We start from the raw sequence: 15,945 nt of genomic DNA on the forward strand, positions 1-15,945 counted from the left end.
GTTACTGTAAAAGCCCGAACGATGGTAAATCCTAAGATTTTCCGGTATAACCTAAGATTTACCAACTCGCAATGGTAAAAGTCCGAACAATTCTTTTAATTCGAACTTTTACCTATACTCACTTGATGATGTCGAGATGTCGCCGGAGCCCCGCTTCGCGGGGCTCCTCCTTCTGAGTGGTTAAAAAAAAATAACCACGAACCTAACCTACCCATGTCGCTTTGCCCAAAACTCCTTCTTTATAACTATGTCACAGTATATAATTATACCGTGAAATAGTTATAAACATAGTTATGAAGGAGGTTTTTTTTATATATCGTAACATAGTTTTTAAACTCTGGCTTGTTCGGACTTTTACCATTGAGAGTTGGTAAATCTTAGGTTTTACCGGAAAATCTTAGGATTTACCACAGGTCGGGCTTTTACAGTAACATATATACTTGTTACCAAGCAAAATGTAATTTCTAAATATTTATTAACATTAATTACGCAGGATTGAGAAAGTGAAAAATGCTGAAGGTTTCAACAAAAATCTTTCTGCTTTTTATTTACCACACTTGATGCATCCATGTTGATGTTATCAAACAAATAGTATTTCATAACAGATGCATTCACATCTGGACGAATGACATACAATTTCAAACAATGCATATGGACTTTATGACTGCCTTTGTGGCACTATCAGCCGTATCTGACTGCTCATGAAGTCTCAATCCCTCGGCCAGGCGAAGTACCATAGATATATTTAGGAAGTTCACAGACATATTATGGGGGACTAACATTGTCAATGGAGAAATGTGGGTGTATTTCATACAGCTTTGCCTACACTTTCAGGTATAATAAGTATGTAAGCAGGATTTATTTGCCAACTACATTATACAAAAAAGGTCTTGGAGTATCAGTGTAAAAATCTTACTGGTAGAAATAGTTATAGGTGTGGATAAAAAAATAGCTTAACTAATCTACAATCAATGTTTTCTTTTGTTTTACAATCATGATTAGCAAAATGCTGATAAATAACCTTCATTAAAATCTATAGTCTCATAGATAATGAGTGAAATAATCTTGAAAAAATATTAAACAAGGAAAGAAAAATTACATTGGACTAATAGCAAGGTAATTCAATAGTTTCCCATAGTGAGCCTTACACAGTTAGGGCTTTATTAGTTTGAGATTAAGAGGCTTTTTTAGTTTAGAAAGCCGCAAGTCACGGTGTACTTTAGAAATTGCATACATCAGCAAAACACATCCTCATTGTAACATAAAAACAAATTAAGCCTTGCAAAAAATGCAAACTAAAATACATTGTTAAATTTTAGTCGTATTATTTTTAACGAGCAAAGGAAATTCATCATGAGGTAGCATAGAAGGTCGTTGGCTGATTAAAAATATCTAACTCACAAAAGATACCTCATTGTGATGAAAAGTAGAATTCAGTCCGTTGGCGGGAATCGCAGGCAACAACGGTTCTCTTTCGGGATCGCTACCTCTACGTCTGTATAATGAAGACCTCATGTTGGACGGATTTTGTTAACGAACAAGTGCACACGTTCTCACAAACAAATAAAGATAACGCGAATGTTTATGTTTACGGAAATGTGTATCAGCTGACGTGACATTTCAAGTGAAATCGAAAGTGACAAGTGTGACAGCTAACCACAGTGTTGCCACGTATCTACTGAAAAAAGTACCTATTGTAATACAAAATAACAAAACTTTTTGGTTTTTATCAACGCGTTATCGTAAATGATAAAATAGGTCACGTTTCTTATTGATTGTATATGTTTCAAATTGGCAAAAAGTTTTGCATAAAATAAATCTCCTACTGTACCGCGTTATTTGCACTGGGAAGCAACAACTTGCTATTAATAAAATATCAGGCGTTTCCGTTTCGCGTATTTAGGTAGTTTTAGTGTAACACTTACTAAGTTACTAATATATTGTATGCTTTAATATACCTTGAAGTGTCATTAATCATGATTCTTCATAAAAATAAAACAAGTACCTACTACCTACTATAATAAAAATAGTTTCTCGGTAATATGCTTAAGAGCTTGAAACATTGTTAATTTTAATAGTGTAGGAAGGTTCAAGACTTTTGTTCTGTTATAAGTGTAAAATAATAATTTATGTAATTAAATTATGTATTATGTAATACGATTTCATCTATGTAGGTGGGCATGTAGAAGCACTGTAGGTTTTGTAGAGGTAAATAGGTAGCCGATAGGCACTGCCTAACATTATTAACATAAATTAGCGCTTATCGCTTTAATGAGCCTTGTGCATAAGGCAATTGCAATTTTCCTTTAGATAGGTATAAAAAAATTAGCAGGTTTGTGTAATCGAATAATAGTAAATTGGGTTATCTAAGTCGCATATACGTTGCTTCGTGAAATGAAAGAAAATAACGATGGGTGTAGATTGTCTTTAAAAATAGACTAGTCACGTTTTAAATAAGCATCAGTGGTTCCAAGCCAGTAACTTTGATGTTGATGTCATTTCAATAAAAATAGTATTAAACAAGCATAATTTACTACATATTCATAAACCTACTAGGTGTTTGTACGCACTTGACATTGCCACCGTAATACGCCCTTGACTTTTGTGCAATTAGAATAACTCGACTGAATCGAAAATGTCACTATTTGTTAACAAATGTACGGCGAGGAGTTCTATTTAAAATGGTCGTGTAATGCATATTGCAGTAATGATGGTCTGTATAGAGCAATTTGTTATAATGTACTACTGCTTAATGCTTGTGTAAAAGAGTGACTCAGTGCTTCTACTTAAATTATCTACTTAGTTTTTTAGTCAGTTCTTAAACGTAGGTACTAGGTATCACTAACAAGTACAAGTACAGTAGGTAGCAAAATATTGGGTGGGTCTTAAACCGCATGTCCCCTAAGATTAGGGTTTTCATAAATTTCTTGTTAAGGTTTCTATCCTTTTATAGATATGTCAACCCCATAGTAACATGCACACTTAAATAACATCGGAGATAGTTATACTGTAAAAAAAGAAACAGGACATTGAAAATAAACGCTTAAAGAAAAACTAATTAAAGAGCGGCAAATAAGTTTTGATCACTTCTGCAATAGAAATTGGAAATTCTTTAAACATAATTCTACTAAATACGAGGCACTTGTAAGTACTTGAACACTGATATAAAAGCATTAGTGATTACAGTTTACAATGTCGTAAACAAACCTATTAAAGTGGGATTAGTATCCGAGGATCTTTCACAGTAATTGATAGAACTAATCTAGATAGAAGGTAACATGTAAAGGCTTCTAGGCACAGTTAGGGGCAGAAATGTAAAGACACTGATACATTTTCAATCATAAGTTTTTTGTAAGAAAACTTTAATTTAATTATAGTCTTTGTTTAGTTAACAAAACTCACTGTTTGTAAAATTACTTAGAAGTTAATAAAGAGTGTTAATTTCACTATTTATTGATAAAAATGCTTTTGTTAACGTATGTAAAACATGTCTAACTATTGCTTTCATTATACAGTACCTCAACCTACATACATAGTCACAATGTGAACATAATGTTGGATTATGCTAGAAGGCTCAAGTACAAGAGCTTCCGAGTTCGTCACTCTCACAAAATAACTTTGAGCTTGATCTAGGTATTATACTTAGACCAAGTTCCAAGTTATTTTTGAAATTACGTTGGAACATTTTTGGGATAAGTACAGAGGAAACTTAGATGTCATTCTAATTTTCGAAAGGGTAATAGATTCAAGCCATTCTCAAGACGGGTGATAGATGCTTTCGTTTATAGGAAAAATCTTGGATTTCTCAAGGTCAATATTTATAAGTTTCGTAGCGCTAGGTGCCATCTCATCTTCTATTTCAAAGTGGTTAAAGGATCATTCGACTTGACCTGATAATCAACAAAGGAGCCGCCTTCTTCAATATGGTACTGAAATGCACTTGAACACCTACGTCATTGAGCCCGTGTTGAAAATCAAAAGTCATTTCAGTTCACGTGAGTCGTGATCCATATATTGAAGTGTTTGTTGCCGTTTCAAGTAGATAGGCTTAATTTTTGAAGAGCTTGTCAAATTCTTCGAAAACTATACTGAAAACTGATATAAATAAAACCTTGAGATCACTATGATTTGCAATATGGGACAGTTGTACTTTGTACGAATGATAGACATCGTAACAGGTAACGTTCTTGGGTCTTCGCTTGCCTCTGCGAAAACCAAGAGTGATTTTGCCTTTATTTGATTCAGCAAAATTTATTTCGCGAATCGAAATGTAAATTAAGGTAGGTTATATTAACAAGATTAGAAATGATAACAGCATACGTACATAAAATCAAGTTTGTTCCCTATATGGGTAGACAGAGACCAGAGACTAAAAACTGTTTTTTTATACGAAGGTTTACGGAGGTGTATGAAATACATACCGCTTTACTATTAAAAATGTTAGGCCCATGTAATAGCAAGCGAGCTTATTGGCATTTACCGGGCATCGGGAATAGTAACATAATCTCAAAAATCTCAAAATCGGTAAACAAGTAAACTATGTAACTAAGTACTATACCTACGTACTTATCTAAATAATTTGTTTATCGTTAGTCAAAGAATAGCGCAATAAGAGGATTTATTTTCAAGTAGGTATAAAATACTTGCGGTCACGCAAAGTTATCTTAAGTGAGGTAGCTTAAATAATAATTAAATGATTAGATTCTTATGATCGATTAAAATATATTCAAATGAGTAGTTTGTTTACGCATAATTGTTAACATTCAAATATTTAGGTACCTACTGAAACATTCTGAACATTATTTTGAAAGCTAGGAAAAACGCATCTACATTTTGTATACTTTTTTAATTTGTCTTTTAGAACGCGATTTTAATTCGTAGATTAACGACCATGACTGTGTTTAAAATTTTTAAAGGTAATAAGCGGTGACGGATTAAATTAATAATGGCCTTTATTGTTAAATAGTACAGAGCAGTATAATTAAATATTTTGATTTTGTACAACGTTCATGCACACGGAATAAAATGAAACTGTAAAATGAAGCCCTTAGTTTTATAGACAAGTTCAATGCCTTTAATATTACTGTAATTTTCATATTGCGCCAATAAAATAAGCAAAACTTCATAAAATTATTTTACGACGACAAAATAAAGAAATTAAGATTAAATACGCCATATATAATTTCAAATGCGAATTCCATTGAGTTATAAACGGTGTTGCCATAATCCGAGATATCAAGTAACAGTTATATCGTTGTTATAACGCAATAACAGATAGCTGCGTTATGAGCAGATAGCATAACAATGCTAATATTTTTGAAAACGACTATTGTTATGAAAACATCCTATCGTTCATTGACGAGGGTAAATTCTTTATGAAGTTTATAAAATTCTTACTCCTGTTACGCATTGCGTTCTTCAATTAATTTTATTTTAACCATATTTTATTGATAATCATGACAAAGAAATCATCATTATCAAAGTGGTATGGTATCTTCAACATTTAAAGTAATTTCCCTACATGGTCCACCCTGTATATACACTCATGTTTATACAGGTCATAGCATAATAATGTCAGTCTCGTGTAACAGGGGGCGAGCCTATTGCCATTTACCAGGTACGTAATTAAACTCCGGGCTACTATTAAGAAATAATGTAAGTAATATAAATTAGAAAAGTCCAATAGTAGTTTACTCCAAAGGGAAGCAAACCGGTGACCTCTTGATCAGCAATCGAATGCACTACCAACTGCGCCACAGAGGCTATAAACCAAACATAAGAACCAAAAACAAATGAAAAACAAGCTAGCGTTATAAGAAATCCAAAATATTTTCCATCTTGAGTGATAGGTATATTTCTGAATGCATAAACAAGTTTAATTTCAAGGGATTTACTTGTTTAAACGACTGTAAGATTAAAATGATAACAGATTTAATTAACTCGCAGTATTCTTTGTGTCTGATAAGATTATCTGCAGAACAATAAACCTCCTAGGTTATAAGAGTTATTCAACAAATCTCAAGTTTCTTGTAGTTTGTTTAAACATTTGAAGATGTTATGTAAAGTCTGTCTTAGGTACATATATTTATAAAAAGAAAACCTTTACTCAGTTTAAAACAATGCTATTTAATTTATAAGAATTTTTTAACGTTACATACAACATAAAAAATCTTATGTCCACTACGAAATTATAAAAAAAAACTTAGGAAAATACATCTTTAAATTTGAAAAGTGTAATCGCAAAAAAAATTGCATTTAATTTATAAGAGGATAAAGTAGGTAGTTTGAAATCATAACACTATGATTTTTTTCATTATCTACTTATTTGCATAACTACGATTACATTATCAAAGCTATGTAAACCCCCGAAATGTTTACATCTGAAATTTATCATGAAACGAAAAATTCTGAGCTGCTTTTAACACGGATGAGTACCGGATTAGTTATCTAACAGATGTTTGATAAACGTACGAAACACTGTGATGATCTTTCACTGAACAAGTGCACATAAATCTCTAGTTTAAGATAAAAGATTATTCTCTCAGTATGTAGGTACCCATAAATAAGGTAGGTAATGCCTAATAGCCAAATGTATCTACGTAACGTTCAGGCATTTGAGAAGAGTACTTAACTATACCGAAAAGCGCATGCCTTTGTCATTTAACTACTGCACATGTCAATTATCACTCTCTTCATAATTTAGGTCGTAATTGACCTAAGTAGGTTGTGCTAATAGTCTAAGTCCGGTTTCATAAGACATACTTGTTTAATTTATAAACGCAAGTTAAAAATCACAGATTATATAATGTTTTGTCTTGTGAATGAAGCAACATTTCGTAGGGATCGTAGCAGATAGCCTTTTTTGATCTCCTTTTACCCACTACAGTAAGAAAGAGGTGTTTAACTTAACACTGTTTAACGTATTGTCGAAATATCAATTAAAACTGCATCAATATCGAACAACTTAACATTAACACATCGACTTTTACTCGCACAGCGATGATGTTTTTGTCACTTCATAAGTTACTAATTATCTGTAAGCGAATTGATTAATACAAAACATTCTGTTGAACCAATTGATGTAAAGAATAGTTTTCTTCACAAATTACGTCTGCTGCAATTTATCGAAAGGGTAGTAGGTACAAACGTTGGAATGTATAGAACATCTGTAAGTCGCAAAATTCTGATATGTCAGATATCTTATCTGACATATCAGAATTTGATGTTTACAAAATCTGATGTTTTGGATAAGCATTGACATCATATCGCAATGCACTTCGCAATATCGATATTGTTAGATGTAACGGATGTGATTGTCCAATATACATGAGTATGTTGATCAAAACAATATCATTGTATAAGAACAGGGGATTTTGACGAATAATTATTATAACATTAGTATAATTGTTAAACGTATTATTTCGACTTTGATAGACAAATATTAAGGTACACCATAATAAAAAACTATAAAAAGGATTTTCATACAGTTTTACGAAAAAAATATGTGAAAAATTCTGAGTTACTAAACTAAGGTTGTAACTTATGGGCAACTTGACTGATATTTGACGATTGTTGAAAATATAAAAAAAACATAGCAGCTTCTCTCATAAAATGTAACGAAATATTGAAATTACTCACATAAATAGTTCTTATCGTGCTCTTACTCGGGCCACACGTATTCATTCTCAAAGGTGAAGTAATAACATTAGCTACTAACACTCCCGTTGCGATTTGAGGTCCGAAAATTGCATACGTCATCACATTTGACCCCATGCCGCCACCGAACACCATTTTTTATGCGAAAAAATACTTTCAAAATGTAAAAAAAGGACTTTTATTTCAGTAAAAGTGTTGTTTGAAGAAAGTATAAACAAGTTTTGATGTATTGTTTTTCAAGTAATATCTGTATGAAATATTTTACTTTTATCTCAATGAGATGTGTCAGATAAGTGACTGAGCCACGTGAGTTGAGCTGGAAATTTATTGCAATTCATCGTTACTTAGTCATTTTATTGATGGAGTTTGATAAATTTAGTAAAAAGAAAAAGAAATTGTTATTTTAAGGCTAACTGTTGCCCTGGACAAGTTTTAGTTAATTTAACGAATAAAAATGGTGACAGATTTTTATTTTATTACTTGCTGTCGCATTTATCCATCGGATATTTTTTCCGTAGATGTACCTGAGCAAATCAATTAATTGAATTACTCAATATAAATTATCAAAACTAATGTACTCTAGCTAATCTCAAGCCTGTTTTAACTTTCAAATAAATTCTTGCCTAATATAACAAAGTAAGTAAATTTTCAAGTTGCCATTACTGAGAGAAAACTAGAGAATAATCGTCCTATTTCTTTATAAAACAATCATAATATATTTCATGTTTCTTCTTCACGAAAGACATCCATATCAATCTAATTCTGTATGCAAAACTTCAATTCTACACGATACAAATCTAGGAAGACAGATTTACGACCGTCAATAACGCGTGCATTGCGTGCAAATTGCATGTAGTGGCTTGAACAACAAACACGCTACAGAACTTTATTAAAACTAGTGAACTAAGCGATTGAGTTTTTAATGCTTGTTAATATATTATCAGAATAAATACAACTGTGGCTTAGTTAACAACAGCCGCGCAGATCGAACTCTGAGGTTAAGCCATGCTTGCCGAGGTTGATTTGTGGATGGGTGACCATCTTATACATATCGAGTTCCTCCGTGTTTCGGAAGGCACGTTAAATTGTGGGTCCCGGCTGTCAATTTCGAAGATCTTTGACAGTCGTCAACAGTAGTCAGAAGCTTGAAAGTCTGACAACCAGTCTTACAGAAGGGTATCGTGTTATCCCAGGTAACTGGGTTGCGGAGGTCAGATAGGCAGTCGCTCCATGTAAAACACTGGTATTCAGCTGCATCCGGTGAGACTGGAAGTCGACTCTAACATAGCTTGGAAGAAAGTCTAAGCTGATATATAATAATACAACTGTTTGAAATATAAGAAGCTGTAAACATAAGATTATGTAGAATGAGATTTCATTGTTTGTTCTGATTGTATTCTATGGAACCTGCTATCTTCTACTCTAGCTTTAAATGCATATAATGCAAAAGAGTTGGTTTCTATTTTTCTGCCAGAAGATTACCCAATTTGGCATGGTGTTCTATTGCGATACTTATATCTAATTTTGTGGTAAAAGTAGCCTATTTTTCCGCCATAAGGTGTAACCGATATTAATGGCATGGTGATAGATTATGTCTTGGGGAACAAGGAACAAAATCATGTACCTAATTAGAGCTACAATAGTTTATGAATGTCTACGGAAGGGCGAATATAATATGTTAAAGTGTAGCAAGGAGTTAATGTACTTAATTGGAGAGCATATAATAATTTATTGTTCTTAGCTACACTTATCTTATACCTATACAATACATAGCATTAAAGATAAATTATGTAATAATTTAATTTATTCTTTACAATTCATATAAACGATAAACGTCAGATTAGGTATAATTTTAGGTTTTTTCCACTTTATATCTGTTGTATAGATACTATTATATCATATCAAGTTCAATATCCTTCATTGTGTAGATTAATGTCATTAATAAATGTTTAATTTTCAATGTCACCTTCCTAACTATCACATACTTAAATATATTTTTAGCTAAAAAGCCTCTTCAAAATCAACCGCTAGATGAATGTACTGCGAACAAAATAGCTATTGCAACTAGTGATTCTTTTATGACAATAAAATATCAAATCATTTAATTTAAACAGTGATACGACAATCTTCAAATGCACCTGACACTAGTTTCGAAAGAGGTGTAGAGCCTTATCTACGAGAAGATACCAATAGAACCCAATTACTGATGACATACAGAACGTACCTGAAAATGAAATCGACCTTTAAATTGATACGTCGTAACTAAAATCCCTTAAATCTAGACATAAGGATTGTTTATGAAACCGGGCGTAAACCGTTATTAAATAATACTAGGAACGCCTTTTTATAACTTAATTGGAGAGCAAAAAACAAAACGTATCTTATACTAAGAAAATCACAATCGCAGTACAATTAATCATGATTATGCAATAGCTAATATAACTGAATTACGTAAAGTGCAACGTATTTTCAACTTACATAATGTAATATTGCAATATTGTGATACGGAAATAATTATAAGTTAATTGCCTGATGAGACGACTTGAGATTCATTAATCCTTATGAAGTTAAAAAGTTACATACATTGGTTACTACACTTATTACTGGCATGTTAACAGTGGTTAGTACCCATGTATGTTTCATCATGTTGAATGCGTAAGTAATTCTGTATGTCTTTTATGCATTTAATATCAAACTAGTGCCCATTACGAGATACGTAAATCATTGTAAATATATTTTGACTGGTTATTTTTTTTTTATTTGGAAAACGACCAATCATTTATTAGGTTTTACGTTTAATTGTGGTTTATCAACTTACTAAATGTACAAACTTATCGAATTTTGGCGAAACATTGAAAATGACAAAATAAAATAAGCGTATTTCTCCCAAAGAAAAGGACCCAGAAACTAAATATTGCTTTTATATTTATAAGTATATCCTCTTGTTACACTTATTGACTACGTATATACAAGACAATTGATGCAGTGATTATCACAAGAGCAATAGTCGACCTTTCAATCTCCGCATCCGGATATCCGTGCGGAAACACATCCGCATGAGTGTAGAATATGAATTGACTTATTTTTGTATACACATTACATGCAGGTTGTATTGTAATTCTTGTATGAAATACTGTTGCAAAAAGTATATAGTTATTTAGGTAGAGCAGATGAGAGTATCTCTGTTTTTATAGAATGAGCAGATATGCTTAGTTAAAGGGGAGAGATGATAATTCCCCCTTCAATCAATCAAGGGATAAGCTTTATATTTTAAAATATATGCATAAAATCACGCCTCCTTATTTCTAAGTATTTACACAGTAAATCGAAAAATAAATTGTAAAAATTGTATATTCGACAACATTCGTCCCACATAATCATACCCGAATCACAAGCCCAAAAATTCCTTAACATTTTGGCAAATCGAAAGGCTGCATTAAATTTGAGAAAGTTCATTGCATCGAAACCAGTTGACGAGTCGCTGATAGGACGACGAGTTTCCAAAAATGTAATGTCTTCGCCCTAAGGACACAACTGGATTTACAAAATTTGTGCTAAAAAAACTTCGGAAAACTTGTTCTGGGTCGTCGACCTCATTGTAATTACTTGTTCTTTGAGAACATATTGAGGAAAACGTGAATTTTATACGTTAAATGCATATGCAATTTTAAGGTGATGGTTGTTTGTTGAATCCCACGAACGACAAATATGTTAATGATGGGCAAGAGTGTTTTGTACTAAGTCAGGCACTTTGTCAATTCATCTACATACTTAATGTATTTTGTAGTGTAATAATGTGTTCAATCAGTCCTCTGGTCGCCATAGTAAAGCTCTAATTAGATTAGAAAAAGATAATCGTATGAAATAAAAAAAATTAAACTATCGCGGCTTGTACACATATGACTAAAAGGTTAAACGGTTCTTAAATGCTAGAACAAACATGTTTATTTATTTACTTAAACATAGCATACTGAAACTAAAAATAAAGAGAACGAAAGATAAGGTAAACACAAACCTTTGTAAACGACTAAATTGGTTACAGAACACCGTTTTTAGTGTATGACTAACAATACAAACCAGTGTATTTTTTGCAAGCGGTCATTACCGAAAACAAAATTGTAGCAATTTAGTGCCATCAAACACGTAGGCCCATGGGGCATGGTAACAAAGAAATGCGTCATAAAGAATCATCGTAGTCATCATACGTAGCTCTAAACTAAGTTTTGTCCAAAAAAGGAGGCATTCTGATATGATTTTAATTTTAATTTGATTTGCTAATGGCTCATTTCGGCAGGAGACCGTTGCGTAGAGGTGAGGGAGTAATGGGTTAAATTCATCTATTTCTGCTTTACTTTGGAAAATGTTAATATATTGCATTCGTTTTTTTCATAACGTTTGATTTGAATCATCTTTGACAGCAAGGATCGGAATCAGAGATGGTCTACCACGCTGGCCAAGAATAAATTCGTTCTCCAGGATTTGTTGTTTCGTTACCATGCTTCCCTTTATGCTCAAACCTTGGTTCACGGTCATATTCCAAAACCCGTCAATGTCCAACACCGATAACTGACGATAAGTTAGCAGAATACGTAGATCGTATAGATAACGAACTGGAAAGTATAATTACAGGACACGATTAGATAAAATATTGTTTTTCATGTATATTCGTGACATCAAATGGTACTTGAATATAAGCGGCCTGGGAATTATGGTACTTTACGTCATTCTGTTGTTTATGTAAGTACAAAAGTCCGGCTATCCCGAACTGTGTAGCCGAAGTTTGATCAATTTTTATATCCGTTTAGGTGGATTTTTTTGGAAAAGCTTAGCCTCTTTTTAGCCCAGATTGTCAACGTATTGTATGCTGAATTTCTTATAAATCGGTTAATCGGCGTCGCCGTGAAAGAGTAATAGTCCTACTTCTCATTTACAATACTGGTAAATGTGTTTTTACCCATCGGACAGTTTGCCTAAATGTAACCATATCGGTCCTTTAGCTGCCGATAAATTGTGGTTTATTGACCTCGAAACTCCTAACTAGGTCTAAACAAAAATAAAAAATGATAACAATCGAATAGGAATCTTGTAGGAGTTATATGTAAATCTAGGGCTAATTCTCACACGCAATCCAGCCGTAAACATACTAACTCGGTTGCGTTGAACTTAGGACTCAATTCTTACATACGATATGTAATTGAGATTATTAGCGATTAATGTTCGATAAATTAGTTTGAATACGATAAGTCTTAATATAATGATAACATTACCCGTCTATACTTATCATAACTATATAGATCTGACTATTGTAGGTTGTAAATAGTTGTAATTCATTAAATAATATTAGATAATGATAGATTTTCTTTCACTTTATCTTACGGTCAACTTACAACCCTGTCCGTCTTGCGTCGAAGAGTCAAGTATATTTTTTTCACACATTACTGTCCCACTGCTGGGCAAGAGTCTCCTCCCAAGCGAGGAGGAAGGGGAAGGGTTAGGCCTTGAGTATATTATAATCTTTAAATTGTAAATCATATTTTTCAAACACCTTTTACACAGGCAGAGTCAAAAATAACCAAAATGTAACGCGAAAGTTTAAAAGTAATGATCGACTTGTTTACAGGTGATTCGTTATCAATAACTTGTTGCCGGCCCTCAGCATCTAGTAGCGTATAAATCAGTCAAATTTTTATAACCCACCCCACACGGTCAAGAGAAATAGCCCCACTCGACGACGTCCGGTCCAAATATTAGCGTTTTATCTTATCATGTTCTGCCCAGTCATTGTACGCACATGCTACATTTAACGATTGATATCTAGTTAATTCTGATATTGTTTTACAATAAGACGATTAGATAACTCTTGGAGATACCTACATGATCTTTATCTTTATATTTTACATGATAGGTTATAAATTATATAGCTTATTAAAAATTAGCGATTATTAAGGGAAAAAGGATCAAACATCGCTTGTTATATTCTAAGATGTAGACAGCGGTGTATTAAATACCCCCACGTTTTGCAATTTACAAAGTTAGTCCCATGTAATAGGGCTCAAGCCTATTGCCAAATACCGGGCACGTTACCAAACTCCAAGCTACTAATTATTGAGAAATATTCTAATATAATTTTGAAAAGACCAATATGTAAAACTTTGCCCGCCGCCCCAAGAATCGAACCTGAGACCTCGTTCTCAGCGGATATATACACTATAGCCCAGACTACAGAGGCAGTTATGTAAAGATATCTTTCAAACTCTTATGCAAAAACCACAGAACTGATTCATATGATGAACATTGTACGGTTTTCATTTTAATTATAGTTTACAATCAACTTAAGTTTGCACGTGACAGTACAAAGGTGATAGATTAAATGATTCATTTTCTTTTAAGTAAAAATAATAACAATAAAACCTTGGCTTTGAATTTTAGTGTTATTGTTCGTATTGTCTTATAACAAATGTCAATAAAAATGTAATAAATATACAAAGTAATGCGGCTGTGTATAACAATTATTGTATTATGCATGCATGATGTGGAGCAATGAAATTCATAGGTGTGTGTACTACCGGTTCTGTATGAATTCAAATAGAAATCATATGTATTGCAGTTAAACTGTGATATTTAGTAATTAGTACATTCAGTAGCTTGAAAAGCCGAGTTTATTCCTGTGTCCCCGTAATGCAAGCTATAGCTTTTCAAAATTGCATCTAAATCGGTTAAGCTCTTTAGTCTTGACAGCAACAGATGGCGTTACCAATTTTTTTGAAATATTAATATTGATTTGACGTAGTAACACTATTATATAATCATAAATTTTCCTCATAATCCTTCATCCATATGGTGATATATTGATTGAAAATCTAAGGAAAACCCAGCAATAGATACTAATTATAAATACAGGACAACTCCACTTGTCCTTAAATGTTACTAAAATACAATTTTCGTTATTTTCCGCACTGCATTTAGACGGTAAATGAGCTTTATTTATTGTGAAAATACAATTAAATCAAATGGAATACAAAAGTGTGTGTATAGCATTACTATGTTGACTAGATACGTAAAATAGATAAGTGCGAACATAATATGATACGTGCACTGTGTATAAACAAAGGCTTGTTTTGAATATTTGCACAAATGCATCATATTGTATTCTCCAGAAGTTTGAGTACGGAAAATGTTAAACTACATTCTATTCCAACAACTCAATTAGACTGTTTAGAGTATCAATCGAAATATCTCAGCTGGAATTTTCAAAGTTTGAGATAATTTTTATAAGAGCACAGACTGTACTTTTCTGCGGATTTGAGCATTCCCTTAGATACCTTATAATGAAATGCTTCTAATGTAGGTAACATTTCAAACAGCTTATGCTGCACATAAGCTGCTGGACATTTAACTTACATAACGAGTAAAAGTAAATCCAATCGACATCTGTGGTTCTGATCATTTGACCATCGTTATCAATAACTGACTGATAATGCATGTTACAATGACAGTATCTTTAAATAACTGTCTGCGATCTTGTTACCAAACACCTGGCAAATCTTACATACCTACTATAGACCGACAACTTTATAGAGGCATTGGCTTGATTTAACTAGATTACTGCACAAAACAAATGCATATAAAATCACGCCTCTTCTCCATAAGGGTAGGCAGAGACCAAATAACGCCGCTTGATACGATCCTTAAAAACTTCCCTTGCCTCATTCACATATTGATGTGAATAAAGCAAGGGAAGTTTGTCAATACAAGACAAGATATATTGCCATGTTGTCTTACAGGACCGCTGGATACGAGTGTGCATCACTGATATTCTAAACTCTGTATTTTGTATAGCTCTGCCATCAACGAACCTTGCATACAAAGCTCTCATTAAGTTGTTGGACTTAAACGTTAAGTTAAAACTCACCTTTGCCCGTGGACAATTTTCTTTGGACTTTCCGACTATTTTCCAAGACTATGATTAGCCCAGTTAGATGTTTCATTGTTGGTAAAAAGCTTATACTACTTTTCAAGTTCCATTGGAAATTTTATCAACCTTCTTTTATTTTCTGAGTTAATTGTATAGTTTCAGAGTTAAAGGTTAGGTTTTAAAAGTAAACACCTTAGAAACAAACCTATCTCTTCAAGCAATAATATAGATAAATCAAAATAATCTCTATTCGGATAATACCTATTGGACCTTTGCAATTATTGATAAATCTCTCACTATATCAGATTTTTGTTATCATTGTTGTTTCCTAGTTTCAAGTAGAAAGCACGAATGCTAGTCGTGTTCGGAGAATA

General features: G+C 32.8%; 1 protein-coding gene across 5 annotated transcripts in view; it reads right to left on the minus strand.

Moving 5' to 3' along the window:
• Positions 1-15,945, minus strand: part of nebu (solute carrier family 2 member nebulosa) — a 53,672-nt gene that overhangs the window by 5,501 nt on the left and 32,226 nt on the right. Inside the window, exon 1 of one of the 5 annotated variants that reach the window (XM_076122468.1) lies at positions 1,411-1,625. The exons of the other annotated variants lie outside the window; for them this stretch is intronic. Within the exon in view, the coding sequence (XP_075978583.1) occupies positions 1,411-1,515 (105 nt within the window). The 5' untranslated portion in view covers positions 1,516-1,625. Of the gene's footprint in view, positions 1-1,410; positions 1,626-15,945 lie in introns of those variants that run through there. 5 annotated transcript variants of the gene reach the window in all.

This window comes from Anticarsia gemmatalis, chromosome 14 (genome assembly GCF_050436995.1).
Source record: "Anticarsia gemmatalis isolate Benzon Research Colony breed Stoneville strain chromosome 14, ilAntGemm2 primary, whole genome shotgun sequence".
NCBI classification, from domain to species: domain Eukaryota; kingdom Metazoa; phylum Arthropoda; class Insecta; order Lepidoptera; family Erebidae; genus Anticarsia; species Anticarsia gemmatalis.